Source organism: Neolamprologus multifasciatus, chromosome 9 (genome assembly GCF_963576455.1).
Source record: "Neolamprologus multifasciatus chromosome 9, fNeoMul1.2, whole genome shotgun sequence".
NCBI classification, from domain to species: domain Eukaryota; kingdom Metazoa; phylum Chordata; class Actinopteri; order Cichliformes; family Cichlidae; genus Neolamprologus; species Neolamprologus multifasciatus.
Window position 1 is genome coordinate 17,448,677 of NC_140447.1, and position 15,935 is coordinate 17,464,611.

The 15,935-nt window shown below is 40.3% G+C and overlaps 1 protein-coding gene across 5 annotated transcripts in view; it reads right to left on the reverse strand.

Annotated features, from left to right (window-relative positions):
- Window positions 1-15,935, reverse strand: part of c9h8orf34 (chromosome 9 C8orf34 homolog) — an 81,742-nt gene that overhangs the window by 43,047 nt on the left and 22,760 nt on the right. For all 5 annotated transcript variants that reach the window (XM_085173394.1, XM_085173392.1, XM_085173395.1 and 2 more), the window contains exon 7: window positions 14,306-14,472. In XM_085173394.1, the coding sequence (XP_085029520.1) occupies window positions 14,306-14,472 (167 nt within the window). The remainder of the gene's footprint in view (window positions 1-14,305; window positions 14,473-15,935) is intronic.

Here is a 15,935-nt window from a genome sequence, read left to right on the forward strand (position 1 = left end):
CCACTATCCCTCCTCTGCACATGCCAGCTTCGACTCTCTAACTGTATAACCAGTAGCCTTTATGAGCTTTCTTCTCTTTTATTGGTTTGTTTATTCCCACTTGTTTACCGTCATAAAAAGTAAATGTTTTCATGGTTTCAGAAATATGTAAAATACACAACCACATTCTCTTAAGAAGCAGACGTTATGTGTTAGTTGTGGCACAGAATGTGTTGAAAATATGTCCCAGCATCAAAGAAACAAAGTGATTTCAAAGTCACCTTGTCAGTAAAACCCTCGTCTAAAATTATGTTTATATCTTTTGCAAAGTTTTTTAGTTTTCTTCTACATTTGACAATATGTTGCTCAATTCCACACTGCCAGAGAAAAAAGGGCTGTTTTAGTGTTTAGTGAAGGACAGATAGGATACACTTCAGTGATACCCTTAAGCAGCACAATATTAAATGTCCCATTCATCATGGAATGCATTGGAGGGGTGGGGACAAAGAGAGCCACCAGCGATTTGAGCAATTTTCTGGTCGTGGGAACTGCTCCGTTTTGGGTCTTCACTCTTTTCCTATTTTTTCTTCATCCATTCACACTTCCATCCGTTCTTTCGGCAACTGACTAACATGGCATGCCGGATTTTCTTTGGGTCACAGCCTGTGGTACAAATCATTAGCTGACACTTGGAAATATTCACTTGTGAGACTGCAGCTTTCATGAAACACCAAAAGAATAACAGGGACCAGTTCTGACCCTGAAAAATGAACATGACCTCGGTATGCACAGCTGCTTGTCACTTCAACTCCAATTTTGTCTTTTCAACTTGTTTCCATCTGGTCAAGATAACATGACACAGTAAGGAAGAGAGAGACCTCCGCCTGAAGAAAGAGGACTCTAAACTCAGACACTTAGTGGTTACTGAGATAAACAAAATTTTTGTCTGCATCTTACACACAAAAAAAAAACTGATTAAACTGCAGCTAAATGAAATGCAAGAGAAGCTCAAACATTCTGAAATGAGTCACCAAACCTGAACTTGACCTGACCTGCCAAAAGCACAGGAAACTAGCATATGCAGACAATATCAAGAACTGCAAATGGAAAGTAAAGAGTTTTTTTAATTGCGTTTATGAGCATGTGTGTGCATGAAAGTGAAGCAGCAAAAATTGCTGACCTACTACAAAACTGAATCAGCGTGAAGACCTGCCGCTAGCTGCCCCGACTGTAGCTGTTCTATGGGTGCGCATTTTTGTATCCTTATTAGCTCTCAGAAATAAACTGCATAAATGACAAAGATGGCTTTTAGAAAACAAACAGTTCTTTTGTGAGTTAAAGTTTTGTCTTGCCAGGAACAGGTTTTGAAGAAGGGTGTTTCCCTTCATCTGTGCAACAGCAGTCTGAACTGCATCCATGTTGGCCCTCACGCTGAATCCAACTTTCCACTGGAGAGAAGTGACAGATTTCTGTGTTGACACCAGAAAGGCCTGTGCATGGAGTGCTAAAATGATGAATTTGTATCCCGTGGGATAAGGTTTGGGTGTTAACATTATACATGAGTCCTTTTACAAGCTGGGCTTGAGGTCTGAATATGACAGCAGAAACTGTTTATTAGTCAGGAAAATTTGATTTCTGTCATCCCGCACGCAAAGTCATAGAGTATGACACCAATTAATATTTAATTTGCAAAAGGACTTTTTGTGTTGGGACAAAAAAAAAAATAGCATATGTCTGGAAACAATATATATGAAAACATTTAAAGTTGTATTTAACGGTAACAGCTGTTCTACACACAAATAAAAAAAAGTGTTACATATGCCACCTATACTGTTAACACAGAAATTCAAGTGACACTGAATGAATTATCATCAAGCCAACAAAAGGGCCAAAAACTGCAGTTCCTCTAATGGCCACATGAGGCTGTAACATTTTTACAGCCAGAATAGAAAATTTACTTTAGCGTCTATAAATTATTTAATTGTTTACAACACTCATACAATGGGTGACTTTTTTAAAGACGCATCCATCCATCTATCTTCTAAAGCAATTATGCAAAGAAGCTGGATCCTTTCCCAGCTGTCTTAGGATGAGAGGTGGGGTACACTCTGGACAGGCTGCCAGTCTATTGCATTCGCTCTCACACTCACATCTACTGCACGACCAATATAGAATTACCATTTAAACTAACACCATACATGTCTTAGGACTGTGGGAGGAAGCTGGAGTATGTGGTAGAAGCCCTCACAGGCACACAACAAACATGCAAACTCTAAGCAGAAAAGTGACAGTAACCCTTTGCTAGGCTTCACCTCCGCTAATTAGAGTCACTGAACAGAGGACTCGGAGCTGTGTTTGTTTTGTTGTCACCTTCTGGAGCATTTTTAATGCAATTATCTGAAAAATAATATCCTTGCTGTGCATTACAGCATGCCCAACATGTTGGAATTATAGTACTTCATTAAACTGTTAATTAGCGCTAATTATCCTGTTTCCATGTCTGTGCACCACACCCCTTCAGTCTATGGATGCAGCTTGCTAACCTAGCTTGCTAGTGTTAGCTGATAACTTAGCATTTTAAACCAAAATAGGGTCAACAAGTTTTGTTTTAAATGACAAAATAACAATTGATTTTTTAAAATAACAATGTAATGCGTTACTGTACTAAATTCAGAAAGTACATTACAATTATTTCGTTACTTGCATTACATTAGATTAAGGTTCTTTTTTCTTCCTGTAGACTTTCATTACTGATTTCAGTTTTTGTGCTGGGAGGAGGAAAATGGTGGAGTTATCTATAGCTTTTGAGGAATGGAGACATTCCACCACAGACAGATATTACTTTTATTTTTATTTATTTTTACTTTTATTTTTATTGCACAGAAGCACAATATCATGATGGTGAAACAACTGCATTATACTGCTAACAAAACTGTCTGTCTGCACAGACAGCAGTCTAACAAGAAGCTAGCCAAGGATTTGCTTTGTGTTGTCAGTTTTGTGTTCATACATAAAAACTAAAACATCCTATCTGTGTCTTCATTACAATTAGGAATTTCTATTAGTGTGTGGACCTGTAAGTTTATATTGCTAACTGGTAATTATGTGGCAATGTGTTTCAGTTCAACGTAACAATTAGTGTCACAAATTACTCAACTGGTGACATCATAGTGGTTGTGTCCATCTTTGACATACAGTCTATGATTATTACACATCACACAAGCTATACTTCTTTAACTTTTCTTAAGTTAATACCCAACTTCAAACTGAAGATCAAAAGAATAGTACATTATGTGTGTGTAAATGTTATTTTCTTGTGTAGAGTAAAAGACATGGGTACTCCCCACGTTCACAGCAGAGCCCAGCATGTATCCCGCACAATAACACTATGATAAGTTTACAATGTGCCTCCTGTGAGACTACTTTACCCAAAGACCAGGACAGCCTCATGGGCCTCAGTCTAGACACAACAAACGTCTGTCCACACTCGCCTGTTTGTCAGCCCTGTCACATTTTCACTCCCCAGGCACCAGGGCAGCCATGCATGCTCCCCCCCTCGTCTAACGATGACACGGCAGATAAATAAAATGGATCTACACTGGGGGTGAGTATGGTGGGAGAGGAACGGAAACTATTCAAGCGATGCAATCCCAACAAAAGGCCCAAGCGCTCAGGAATTCCGTGCCGCAATCACTCACTTGCGCTACAGTAGGGAAGGAAAGGAGACGAGCAAAGCACGCAGATAAAGAGCTTGTCTATCTCTAAGTTTCCATGTAATTTCATGTTGTTTGGATAGCGACGGACTGGCTGTCTCTTTCCTACTCTAGGCTAAAAAAAGAGCTGAAGTCATAATTAGCACACTACCTTCACAAATAACATAATATACACCTTCTCAGATGATGCGCTGACAGATGTAATGGGTGGAATCAGCTCAACCTCACACATGGAGGGAAGGCACACACACGCTCCATCTCCCACATAGAATCCATGGTGTTTCATCAAGTGCTGTGAATTATTGGGTCTCATCGATGTGAAATAATTGAATTTTCCATTCTTTCATGAGCAGTGGTGACAGGTAACCACAAAACACTGGGCTCTAATTAATAGTCTTTATGTGACACATGCCTCGCTCCTTACGGTGCGCAGTCGAAAAGCTGCGCTTACTCACAGACGGGGACCCACATGTGTGAGCAACGTATTCAGACTTACAGATAAAAAGGCGCACGGCAACACATACAGTGACACTTGCAGACCCCACACTTTTGCTGGCCTCACACACACACACAGCCAGCATTTGCGTTTCATTAAACCTCAAGCACCATGCCTCCACTCGGTGGTTAGTCGTCACACAGACATCTTTGATGTCACATTTGTTTGGCTTTGTAATAAAAACAATATTCCATCTTACATTTTATAATTATGTCTCAGCTTTCAATAGCACCCTCTCCCCCGCAACCCCCTCCTCTCCTGGCCTAAAAATACGCCTGTAAGGCTCCAAGCCCTCGCAGCTCAGAGCGCAGCAGTAAAAACCCTGATCAGAATCAGATGGGGGACACACATGAGCGTGGTAACATCACAGCTCAGTGAGGCCTGTGGAAAGTCTCATCACAGACCTGGTGCAAACCTCCTTTTAACTCGCTTTCTAACCGCAAATATCGCAGAGATTAGGACATCAGCGTAGACACGGCCAAGCTTGATGTATTGATGGATTACGATCCCAGTCATTATACTGGGATAAAGACTCTTTATTGGTGTTTTATTACACATATTTCAGAATTAACAGGACTTGATCGTCAAGAAAGCATTTCACATGTACTACATAATAAAAATACATGGAAACATCTGTCTGCCAAGAGCAAGGTTGCCATCTACAGTTCAAAACAATGACGTTAATCACTCAGAGAGAAGTGTGCCTAGGCAAGAAGCAAATGGGAGAAATTACTGAGAAACAGCTATTAAAATATCAAAGATGAGTGATGGAATAATGTGGTAGGTAGCACCATACAAGCAATACATTCATTTGAGCTGAAAGCTCCTTTTGGAGATCACTGCTTGTTTTTGATAACTCCATAGATACAGCAACATAGTTTTAAATAACTTCACCAAGAAATGCACAGACACAGTTGTGTTCAGTCATTAAAATATTATCACTCTAATAATTACTGCACAGTGTCATCAAGTCTATAACTCTATCAGGTAAACTTCTTCTCAGCGTTAATTTCGAAGCATGCACGAGCCAGAAAACGCTGGCGTCTTTAGCCGGTTGCCTCTACTAACACAATGGATCTATTCACACAAATGCTTTATCTGCCAGTCTTGATAACAACGCTTTCTACAGATTACATACTTGCGCACCTATCTATCATCTTTTGGCCCCGTCTAGCAACAGTAGTCACAATACAGCTTCACTGTATCAATTCAGCTCGTTTCCATTCGAATAATCTGCTCAGTTCATCTAAGGCGCTTATGCGCACAGGAGGTAGGTACGCTGGCTGTTATTAGGCTATGCTCTGCGTAATGACTACCTCTAGATTTATGGCATAATCGCAACAGTCTACTTGCCTATTGGTAATTGCTTCCAGTAATACCACCATAATACCGCAGCAATTTGCCCCTCGATTAACGTATCCATCTGCACTGTGGAGACTTTTACAGGCATCAAATTGGGCGCAGTTACGCTTTTAATGGGGACATTCTTTTCGCCATCAGGCCAGCAAAACCTTCAGAGGTGAGCACAGTCCTTTCAAGCGTCCAAGTGAAAGATTTACTGTTTAAGCAGATTATGCTACTGACATATATGATCTCATTTACCTCCTCCTCTCGAAGCACCGCGATGATGCAGCTTTGTTTTTCTTGGTTTACACCGTGTCCAGGGCAACTGTTGTGTCTTTAGTTGTTTGGGCAAAGATGAGGGAAGCAATGGTATCATGAACCGGCTGTACCTCCTCCTCTTTCTCTGTTTCCTCTTTGTTCTCTCACTTTTAATGTCTGATGTTTATTTACAGTCTCTCTTGTTGTCCTTCAGTTTGTGAGTTTTATGCACGACACCTTCGTCCCAGACTATTCGCCAGTGATTGTGTGTGACTGTTTTTATAAGTTCATCCCCATCCTGTATATCTGTTCCAGTTCACGAGTCATTTTCTACAAGAGAATTCAGCCTGTTAGGCTCGCTCTCCGTCTGCCATCAGTCCTCTGTCTGCCCACCTGACAACTCAGTTTTCCCCCCAGGGCTGCACGCTCCATCTTCAAAGATCCATCCACTCCAATTACCTGACTATTCACAACAAGCTACTTTTAATCATTGCCAACTTCAGTGTGTTCGTCTTGCCTCTTGGGGTCCTGAAATTTTCAATCAACATAACAAATGGCGGTGATTAAAGTGTGTCTGCATGTGGTGTGCGTTGCAGGAGGTCTTTTCCTGATGGTATCAGGAAACTGGAAATCTTAACTGACCTCAGTCAACACAGCAGTCCTTCTAGTACAGCAACTTGTATTAACATAGGTAGGATGATATTAACGGTGATCTTTAAAAATCATAGAAAGTAACTAAAAGTAGTGTACTTATACAAAGAAAAAAAGTTTTTTTTAAATTCACACCAATGTTAATTTTGCATACATACAATGTACAATGTACAAATTTAGACTACCAGCATAAATAAATAAAATAAAAACTGGTTTCTTTTTTCCAGAATAAAACATACAAAAAAACTTGCCCTGGCCATGCTAGCATTCATTCACTGGCCATTTTATTATGTACCCCTGTTGACCTTCTTTTTGACACAAAAATGTAATCAATATATACTCAATACATTTAGGCATGTAGACAGGGTCAAGGCAACCTGCTGAAGTTTAAACTGAGGATCAGAATGAGGGCTAAAGGTGATTTAAGTGACTCTGAATGCTGCTTCAAGTCACTTATTAAACCAATGTACGCAGAAGAGCATCTCTTAAAGGACAAAACGTCAAACGTTGAAGCAGAGGCCCACACCGGGTGCAACTCCTACGACTCACAAGACTCACCAAAATTAGAGAATAGAAGAGTGGAAAGATGTTGTCTAGCTTAGTGAGAGTTCTGCTGCAAAATTCAGAATTTGGTGTAAACAACATGAAAGCATGGATCCATCCCGCCAGTCCATGGTTCAAGCTAGTGGTGGTGGTGTAATGATGCTGGGGATATTTTAGCATACTTTTTTTTTGTGTGTCCCGTTTGGATCTTTAGCCATCAGAAATGTTGTCTTAAGGCCAAGAAAGATGCCAAGCGCATTTATTTTACCAAGTGGATCATCATGGCCTTGCCATATTGGTCCATTTGATTGACCTTTATTATAATTATGTATTTATTTTATTTTCGGTTGCTACAAACGGGACAGACATGACTGGGGGATAGGACAGGGAGAAAGAATGAAAGAAAGAGAGGGAGAGAAAGAAAACCAGAGGGGAGAAGAGACGGTGAGAAAGGGGGGAAGAAAGAAAGAAAAACAAACAAAACATCTGGATCACCTGTATGGAGAAAAAAAACAGAAGAGAAAGCAAACAAAAAAAGAGCAACATAATAAATACAGCACCATCACAGTAAACTAGCTAGCAGTAGATAACAGTAGATACTAAGAAGATCCAGGCCCCAGAAATCCAGAGGCCCCAGAGTGCGAGAACCCGAGGAGGACCACCAAAAGGGGGGGAACCGTGCCACCCTCCTGGGAAGAGCTGAATAGAGCCCCAAACGAGAGGTCACCCAGCAGCTACGGAGCAGAGGCCAGAGGGGGTTGCAGTGGCGTGCCCGCGGGCTTTTAGTACACATTTGACTCATTAGTGACTGTGCATCATCACCATAGACTAACTGCTTATTTCAGCAGGATAAGACACCATGTCACAAAGTTCAAATCATGTCAAAGTGCTTCAAAGAAACAGGACAACGAGTTCACTGTACTCAAATCGTCTCCATGGTCACCAGATCCTGTCAGATCCAGTCACCTCTGGGATGCAGTGGAATGGGAAAGTCACATCCTGTATGTGTAGCCAACAAATCAGCAACAACTGTGATGCTATCATGTCAATATGAACCAAAATATTTCCAGCACCTTGTTGAATCTGTGCATGTTTCAACTAACTGGTATCAACCCTTAAATTTCAGGAAGAAAGTCGAGAAAGTGAAAAACATTGCTCACTTTTCCACACCTATTTTATTTTCTACAAAACAGTGAGCTATTGTACTGCAGGCAGCACTTCATGAAAGGAAGCTGTAACACCAACAAAAGAGCCACACACAGCTATTGTATCTCATCCACCAGTCTGCGCTTAAGTCTATGTGTATCAAAGATCAGACAGAGCTTTATCATGCGCTCATCTTGTCAGCGTCAAATCTTCAGTGTCGCTGTAACTCGGCGAGCGCAGGTAAAGCTACTCTTCTCCTCTCCCGTTTCAGGATTCACGCCAGAGCGGGTTCACATACTGAAAGGGTCTGCTGGCTCGTGAAGGGGGGGTCTGATGATATGTCATATATTAGTATTTTTTTACACTGGAGGCTCAGTTACCCTCTGCAACAATGGAAGTGTGTATGTGTGTGAAATGCATTCTGGCCCAAACAGCCTTACAGTCTTTTAAGTATAAAGTATTTTAGACTTTATGTTGCTGCAGAGTTAAATACACAATACGTCCTATTGAAAATGTGTTTTTTTTCCTTTTGTTTCTACAATAAAGTTTGTTTTTCATCGCCTGAGTTCATGTAAATCAAACATATTCTCTGCACATATTAATAAAAATAGAATTTGAGAATTCAATCAGCATGCCCCCTGAAATGGAATACTTCCACCACGGATGACAACAACAGTAACCTTACAGCGGGGAACTGGCTAACGCATCTCATTAACTTACCATAAAATAACACTGCAAGGCCAAAAAACAGGGTGTTTCTCTCCACACACTGAAGCTTGTTTCTTGCTTGGGTTCAGTATATTGCTGCGGTTCCACCGCCTAGCAAAAGCTAGAATTTTGACATTTTCCATGGTTACACAAGAACATGTGAGTCATATTCATTTTAAATATGGTTTGGACTGTGGTAAATATTAAGCGCAGAACTAATGAAAACAACTGGGAAAACACAGTGTCATCCCTGAGAACTACCAGAGAATCAACAAGACTGCAACCTCTAAGCTGATTTTATTTTCTCCTTTTGGAACAATGTGAACAAAACAAATCAAACTCAAGTCACGCGTATTTGGTTTTTTATAATTGCATTACATCGGGAAAACCTTGGCTAGCAGTACTGTAAGCCATTTCAAGGCGATCCTATTATTTTCTCATAAGCTCCTTATCCAGGTACTAGAGGAAAAAAAGAAAAAAGAAAAGAAAAACATCCAGTTTGCAAAAACCTCTTTCCTACTATAAAAATGCAGAGAAGTTGCAACTGCAACTAACTGTTGTATCCTCTAAGTCCATTTTTATCACACTCTTGCAGAAGTTGCACTTGTTCCACAGTAGGACAAAGCAGTGCTCCTTTCCTGCCTCCCAGTGGAAAATCTGCAGTATGTTTTACATTTACATTGTTCCCCAAACCTCCCTCTCTTCATTCCCCAGAAATTTTGGCACATACTAAACACTCAGCAACATCACAAGTGTTTATTTCTCATCTATACATTTGCTTTCATTTGTATGCAGAAACTGCAGGTTACCAGGCGAGATAACAATGGCCGGTCTGCCTGACAACATGGTGAGGCTCCAATGTGCATGTGGACCTAACATAGGATGCATTAGCGTCACATGGTAAATAAAGGTAATGTGCAAAAAAGGTTTAAAAAGTTATTAAAGTCTATAGACAATTTTCTGTCAGGTTACCTAAATTCAAATCATTGCACTCATCTGGGACAATGCTCTTAATAAACTTTAGACACAGCAACTGTAATTCAAGCATTTAGCCACTAGAGGTCAGACTGACCTAATGCTTAAACACATAGCACCCAACAATTTCTATTCCTGAAGCAGTTGCATTGCTGCATGTGAGAGGCCTTTAACACTGCGCACCATGTTTAGCATATTACCAGTCAACAGCGTATTGTTTGGTGAAGCAGAATCAAGAGAAATGAGAAGATGATGTTGAATGTTTATAAAAATGAACAAAAACAAAGGTATTTTATGTAATAACCCATTACTGTACAAGGTTAAGTTACAGCAGCTTTTGCTGTGTCATCACATTTGAGAGAGCACTTAATTCCAGCGATTCAACTTATCTGAGAGCAAGCACCTCTCAGCTGTGAAGTCCTTGAACATGTTTCCAAATCCCTATCGGCTTGTGGAGCAGCTCTGAACAGATGACCACATGTTTTATCCTTGTGGACAGCAGCAGGGAAAAAGATGAATATCTCCTTCAGGGATCAATATACTATCACAAGCTCACCAGCCCTGCCAAGGATCATCAGTCAACTTGGCATGCATTTGGTCATAGCTACAGAGTTTTTGCCAAGACCTTTCTAGTTGAGGCCCAAAAAATCCTCACCAGGGTCCTTCGTTTCACAAAGTCCACCAAGGTACCACATGATACGTGTTAGCATCACCTTTAATCAACTTTACAGTAGTGAGGCAGTCAACTCAGAGGCGGCGGTCTCTGGAGAGCTACGTGACCAGGCCTCGACAGAGGATCAGAAATGCATTTGTTTCTTTGAATTACTGCCATAGACCAAAGTGTCAAGCCACAGAGTCTGTGAGGGGTCATCACAGACCACCAGCATCCTGCTTTCTGGTTATATTTATTACTACTCTCCTGGGTCATGTCTGTTGAACCCTGCCTTCTAAAAATGGTGCTCCCAAACCAAACTGCATTCATAATTACTTTGCAAGAAGACCCATTTTCTCTAGCACAAGACCGTCATACACCAGACGAAGGATCAGCTACCATGTGAGGGCATTTTTCTTTCAGATTTTCTTCTCACTTTCCACTGTGCTCCAGATGTAGCTCACGAGGAAGAATGGGTTGTCTGCAACTCGGGAGGTTGGTGATCTGATTCCAAACTCCTGTAGAGTATGATTAAGCAAGATACTGAACCCTGAGTTGCCCCTAATGTATCTATTAGACCAGGGGTGGCCAACTCCAGGCCTCGAGAGCCGGTGTCCTGTACGTTTTAGATGTGTCCTTGATCCACCAGAGCTGATTTAAATGGCTAAATTACCTCCTCAACATTTCTTGAAGTTCTCCAGAGGCTGGTAATGAACGAATCATTTGATTCATGTCTGTTGAGCCAGGGTGTTATCTAAAACCTGCAGGACACCTGCTCTCGAGGCCTGGAGTTGGTCACCCCTGTATTAGACTGAAAATTTGTGGATGTTAGGTTAAAAACACGTACGCATAGAATAAAGAAAACATATGTATGTGAATGGGTAAATGACCACTGTAGCAGAAATTATCTTGAATGATCAAATAGGGCAAAAAAGTGTTATATCAGAACCAGTCCGTCACATTTGGGCACAAAATTAAGGTGCTTAATTCAAAATTAAGCACCTTAATTTTGTGCTTTTGTTACGCACCTTTGAAGCTTCTACCTGAGCATGCAGAGTCCTGCCTCATTTAATATAGGAGCTATTGCCTGAAGACACTCAAAAAGACACAAAAGGAACAAGTATGCCTAAAACATATACAGTTTCCATCTAATTTTGTTACATAATTATACTGTAATATCTATGAGAAATTTACTTGGTTGGTATCGTTCAGTTTATATCAAGCATATTTTTCTTGATTAATTACTGGACCAGACAAACCATTGATATTTTTATTTTTCTGTTGCATTTTAGTAAAAAGAATATTATGTCATGTCATGTTATGAGGGAAAAGAAAGTGTTTTTGAGTGAAGGAAAGATACCATAAATGACAAGTATTTTGATTCTAAATATCTAATAAACATTAAAAGCAAACGGAATTAAAACTATACTGACAACGCTGTTCAGCTGATTGTGTTTAAATGATATTTTCTAAAGATTTCTTTTATATATTAGCGGACTCACAAAAGCCAATTCAAGCCCAGGACCCTCCTGCAGTGAGGAGACAGCGTCACGGTTGCCGTGACGAAACATTACATTAAAAGAGCAATTAATTTGATAAAATGCCCAGCTTTGAAACCGAACACCTAAAATGTCGCAGCTTCAGTCTGTGTAACCGCGCGGGAAACGCTGACACGCGGTGAAAAAGAAATGCGACCCTCTGAATGACCCCGGTGAACAGATCCTGCTAACAAGCAGAAGTGTCTCACTGCTGTGACAGGAGAGTGGAGAGCACAGACTTGAGTAGATGTGTGTGTCACCACAGAGCAACAACTCTAAGGAGACCGAAGAGAGACTGAAGCACTATTACTACAAACCATGTCTGTCACAAGGAAATAAAAAGACTGCACTGCAGGTTGCCGTTCCTCAAAGAAGTACTGCTTGACAATCATTTGTTAGCTATGAAAATTTTTTGTAGTATTAGCTGTAACACAGAATTGTCGCGATTCAGATTTGAATGACATAAACGGTGTACATGATGCTTTAAATCTACAAGTGTGACCATAAGGTACTTTACTCAAGAGAATCACCACGCAGATAAACATTACTACAACGCAGAGACAAACTGTGAGGAACAAGTGACAGACGGTAGCAGAGGGAATGCTTCACCACAAAAAATATTTAGACAACACATTGAGTTTAGAAAGAGGCTTTACATCCTGCATCTGCACGTACAGAATGACAAGCTCTCCGAGCCTCCACTGAATTAAACTTCAGGTGTTCTTTCCACTGACACTCATCCATCTCAAGTCATGGTGGCTGAACTGGCGTGAAGGAACGTAAACACACACATGCACTCCTGACACAGGCGAAGTAAATCAAATGAGCCACTTTGCGATTCTACGCTTGTCAGAGAGAACAACAAGACTCGCTAGCTGAAAACATCTGGCATTCCAGTGCAAACAGGAAGAGCAGATTCCTTTAACAGCTCCTAAAGTGCTCTTTAATGCAAATCAAACCAAATTCCACTGCATACACAACACATGCCTCTGCAGGTGTGCGTATATACAATGCTTTCCATCAGTTCAAGTCAACCCTGTTACACGTTGAAGAAAATGTACATTTTTACATCTTTAGTTAACTTTAGGGCAACAGAATCTCTGCAACCATAAGAGAAAAGACAGCAGTTCTCTGGGTCTTGTTGATGCACAATGTAAGAGGGGAATAGCAAGACTGCTTTGAGCTGACTGGAAGGCAATAGTAACTCAAATAACCATAACTTGGTTTACAACCAAGGCATGTGGAAGAGCATCTCTGAACGCACAACACATGAAACCATGAACCAGACGGGCTACAACAAAGCCGAGACCACACTAGGTGCTACTTCGGTCAAATTGAGATTACAGTCCACATAAACTCACTAAATTGGAAATAGAAGATTAGAAAACCATGGCCTGGTTGATGAGAGTCAATTTCTGCTGCAACATTTAGATGGTAGGGTCAGATTCTCATTGAATTCAGTGTACTCAAAAGGCCTCCACAGTCACCAGATCTCAGTCCAATGGAGCACTTTTGGGATGTGGTGGAACAGGTCATTCACATTATGGATGTTCAGGCATTTATTATTTTTAATTCACCAAATACAAATTCCAAGTAACACACACGCCTTGATATTGTGCAACTGTGTGTGCTTAGGAAGGGCAGATGTAGTGCATGCTCTTTGCATGAGTAGGTAGGTGGCCTGTGGGAAATTTGTGTACAGGGCTCATGGCCATGATAATCCATCCATGTTTGCCATTTTCCCACTTTTAGCAACATTTTTTCCCCACAACTCATAGAAAATGTGTCAGAACACAGTGAATTTGACTGTATGCAGGTGGCCAAAGAAAGCAAATGCAGTAATAGTAGTGCTGTAAAAGAACCAATTTCCATTTTTTCCCATCTAAAAAAAGCAGGAGGCACAACATCAACTGAACGTGCCATAAGCCTTCAAAGTAAAGTATTTTTTTTAGTTGTGCTATGAGGTGTTTCTTCCAGTTGTGCAAAAATACACAATATGCATGTTTTTTATTCCACATAGCCTAAAAAAATATATAGAGAAAAATGCGTAGTTTCATCTGCAGACTTCATTTTAGTGTTATCTGAAATCGCAGTTCAGAGGTTTTCCAAATGCATCACATAAAAACACTCATACATGCAGACTCATAATCAGCACTAGGATCAATGGTAGTTTTACACTGGAAAAACTAATGGACTGCAGCTGCCTCGGAAAACCGTTCACTCTGCTCTATTACACAACAAATTTTACAAAGATTTGTAACTTGTGACTTTGTATGTAAGTCGTATCGGGCTGTGAGATTACCCAGAAGCTCCATGGCATCGTCCTCGTCCTCGATCTCCTCTTCCACAACAGAGGGGGTGGGGCTGTGGACCGAATCAAAGGAGTCCTGGGACAGCATGGCAGCCAGAAGCTTCTTATGATGATGCTGTTGCTCCTTTAGCCCTTTGCTCTTCGCTTCCATCTTCAGGCTAAAGGTGAAATAAAAAAGTCTTAGCAAGAAAAATAGCATAAAGTAATACTTTCCAACCCTCATACAAACTGAATCACTTATTAGCAAGTAATTACATTGTCGCTCACTTCTGTAAAGCATTTTAAAGTTGAATAGGTCATAAATATGAAGCTATTATCTTCTGCAATAATATGCTTTGAGTTTCTGGGAAACACATGGAGAAAAATAACGTGTTTTATAATAACAGTGTTCCGACAGTAATTACATACTCTCATCCTAATCTGTTAGAGTTGTATCTAAGCAGACTCGAGCTTCCTAGCAAAAACCAAATAATGCATGTGCCCCAGTGCTATGCACATGCGTGACTATATTTAAAAAGGTGTTTCACTAATCATTGCACTTAATAGTCATTCCGTGGCTGGCACAGACAAAACAGAGTACAGTTATATGAAGTGTCATGTAGGTGCAGTGCACCTTGCTATACCTGGGTAGCAGGAAGTAGATAAGACAAGATAATTGCTTTGAGGTGAGCAACAGAGCAAAAGTTAAACACTACCCACAAACCATTGGGCGTTTAAAGGATGTCAAGTTGAAAAGGGAATCTAAGCTCAGGATTTATAAGCATGTAGGTGTTGAAAGCACCCCCTGCAGTTTTTACCCAACGGGGGAGCCAATGATCAAGTCCAAACGAGTTACTTAGTGCTTGAATCTTTTAAATATTCAAGAATGGGAAAGATATATCTTTTTTTTAAAGGATCGTTAATTATTTATAAAATCTGAATACTATATTTCTAATATTATTTATTCTTGTATAATAGCCAATAGTATTACTGCTTTGTTCCAGCACATCTGGCTTCTGTTTACATTTCAACATTGTCTTCAGCCTCCACTATTTGCTTTATCATAAAGGCGTACGCTAACATTTCCCACATGGTAATTTATAAACATTACATGCTGATTGCCACGGATGTATCCATGGAAATCACGATAAAGCCATCCATACGTCAACATTTGTGGAAAGAGGATCACAGTTCTGAGACTGTATTCAATTAAAATAATAACTGGATGAAAAAAAAAGAATGTTTTTCTTCATAATTCTGTTCCCACACGCAACAGCGTCTTCATTTTCCTTTAAAGTTAAGAGATACACATACCACACTGAAGGCTGGCTTACTCTTACCTCTATATTGGCTAAATTAATTTTCATATCCCAGTGGCCGAGGGCGTGGATTATAGGGGTGGAAGAGAATTAATTTGATGCTAATCTCAGCTTAATGACATCTATTTACAGCTAATGTGAAAGGGTCAAAAGATATTTCTTCATACCCTCCATGTGGTATTTATGCTAATAGTATCTGCTAATACGAGTAATGTGGTTGGTATGGGGTGTTTTTTACAGCTTTTGTCTTTGGGTAAAGAAAAAAGAACAAAAAAAGTTGGAACATTTTGCCATGATTGCAAACAGTCAGGTTTAACCTGAGG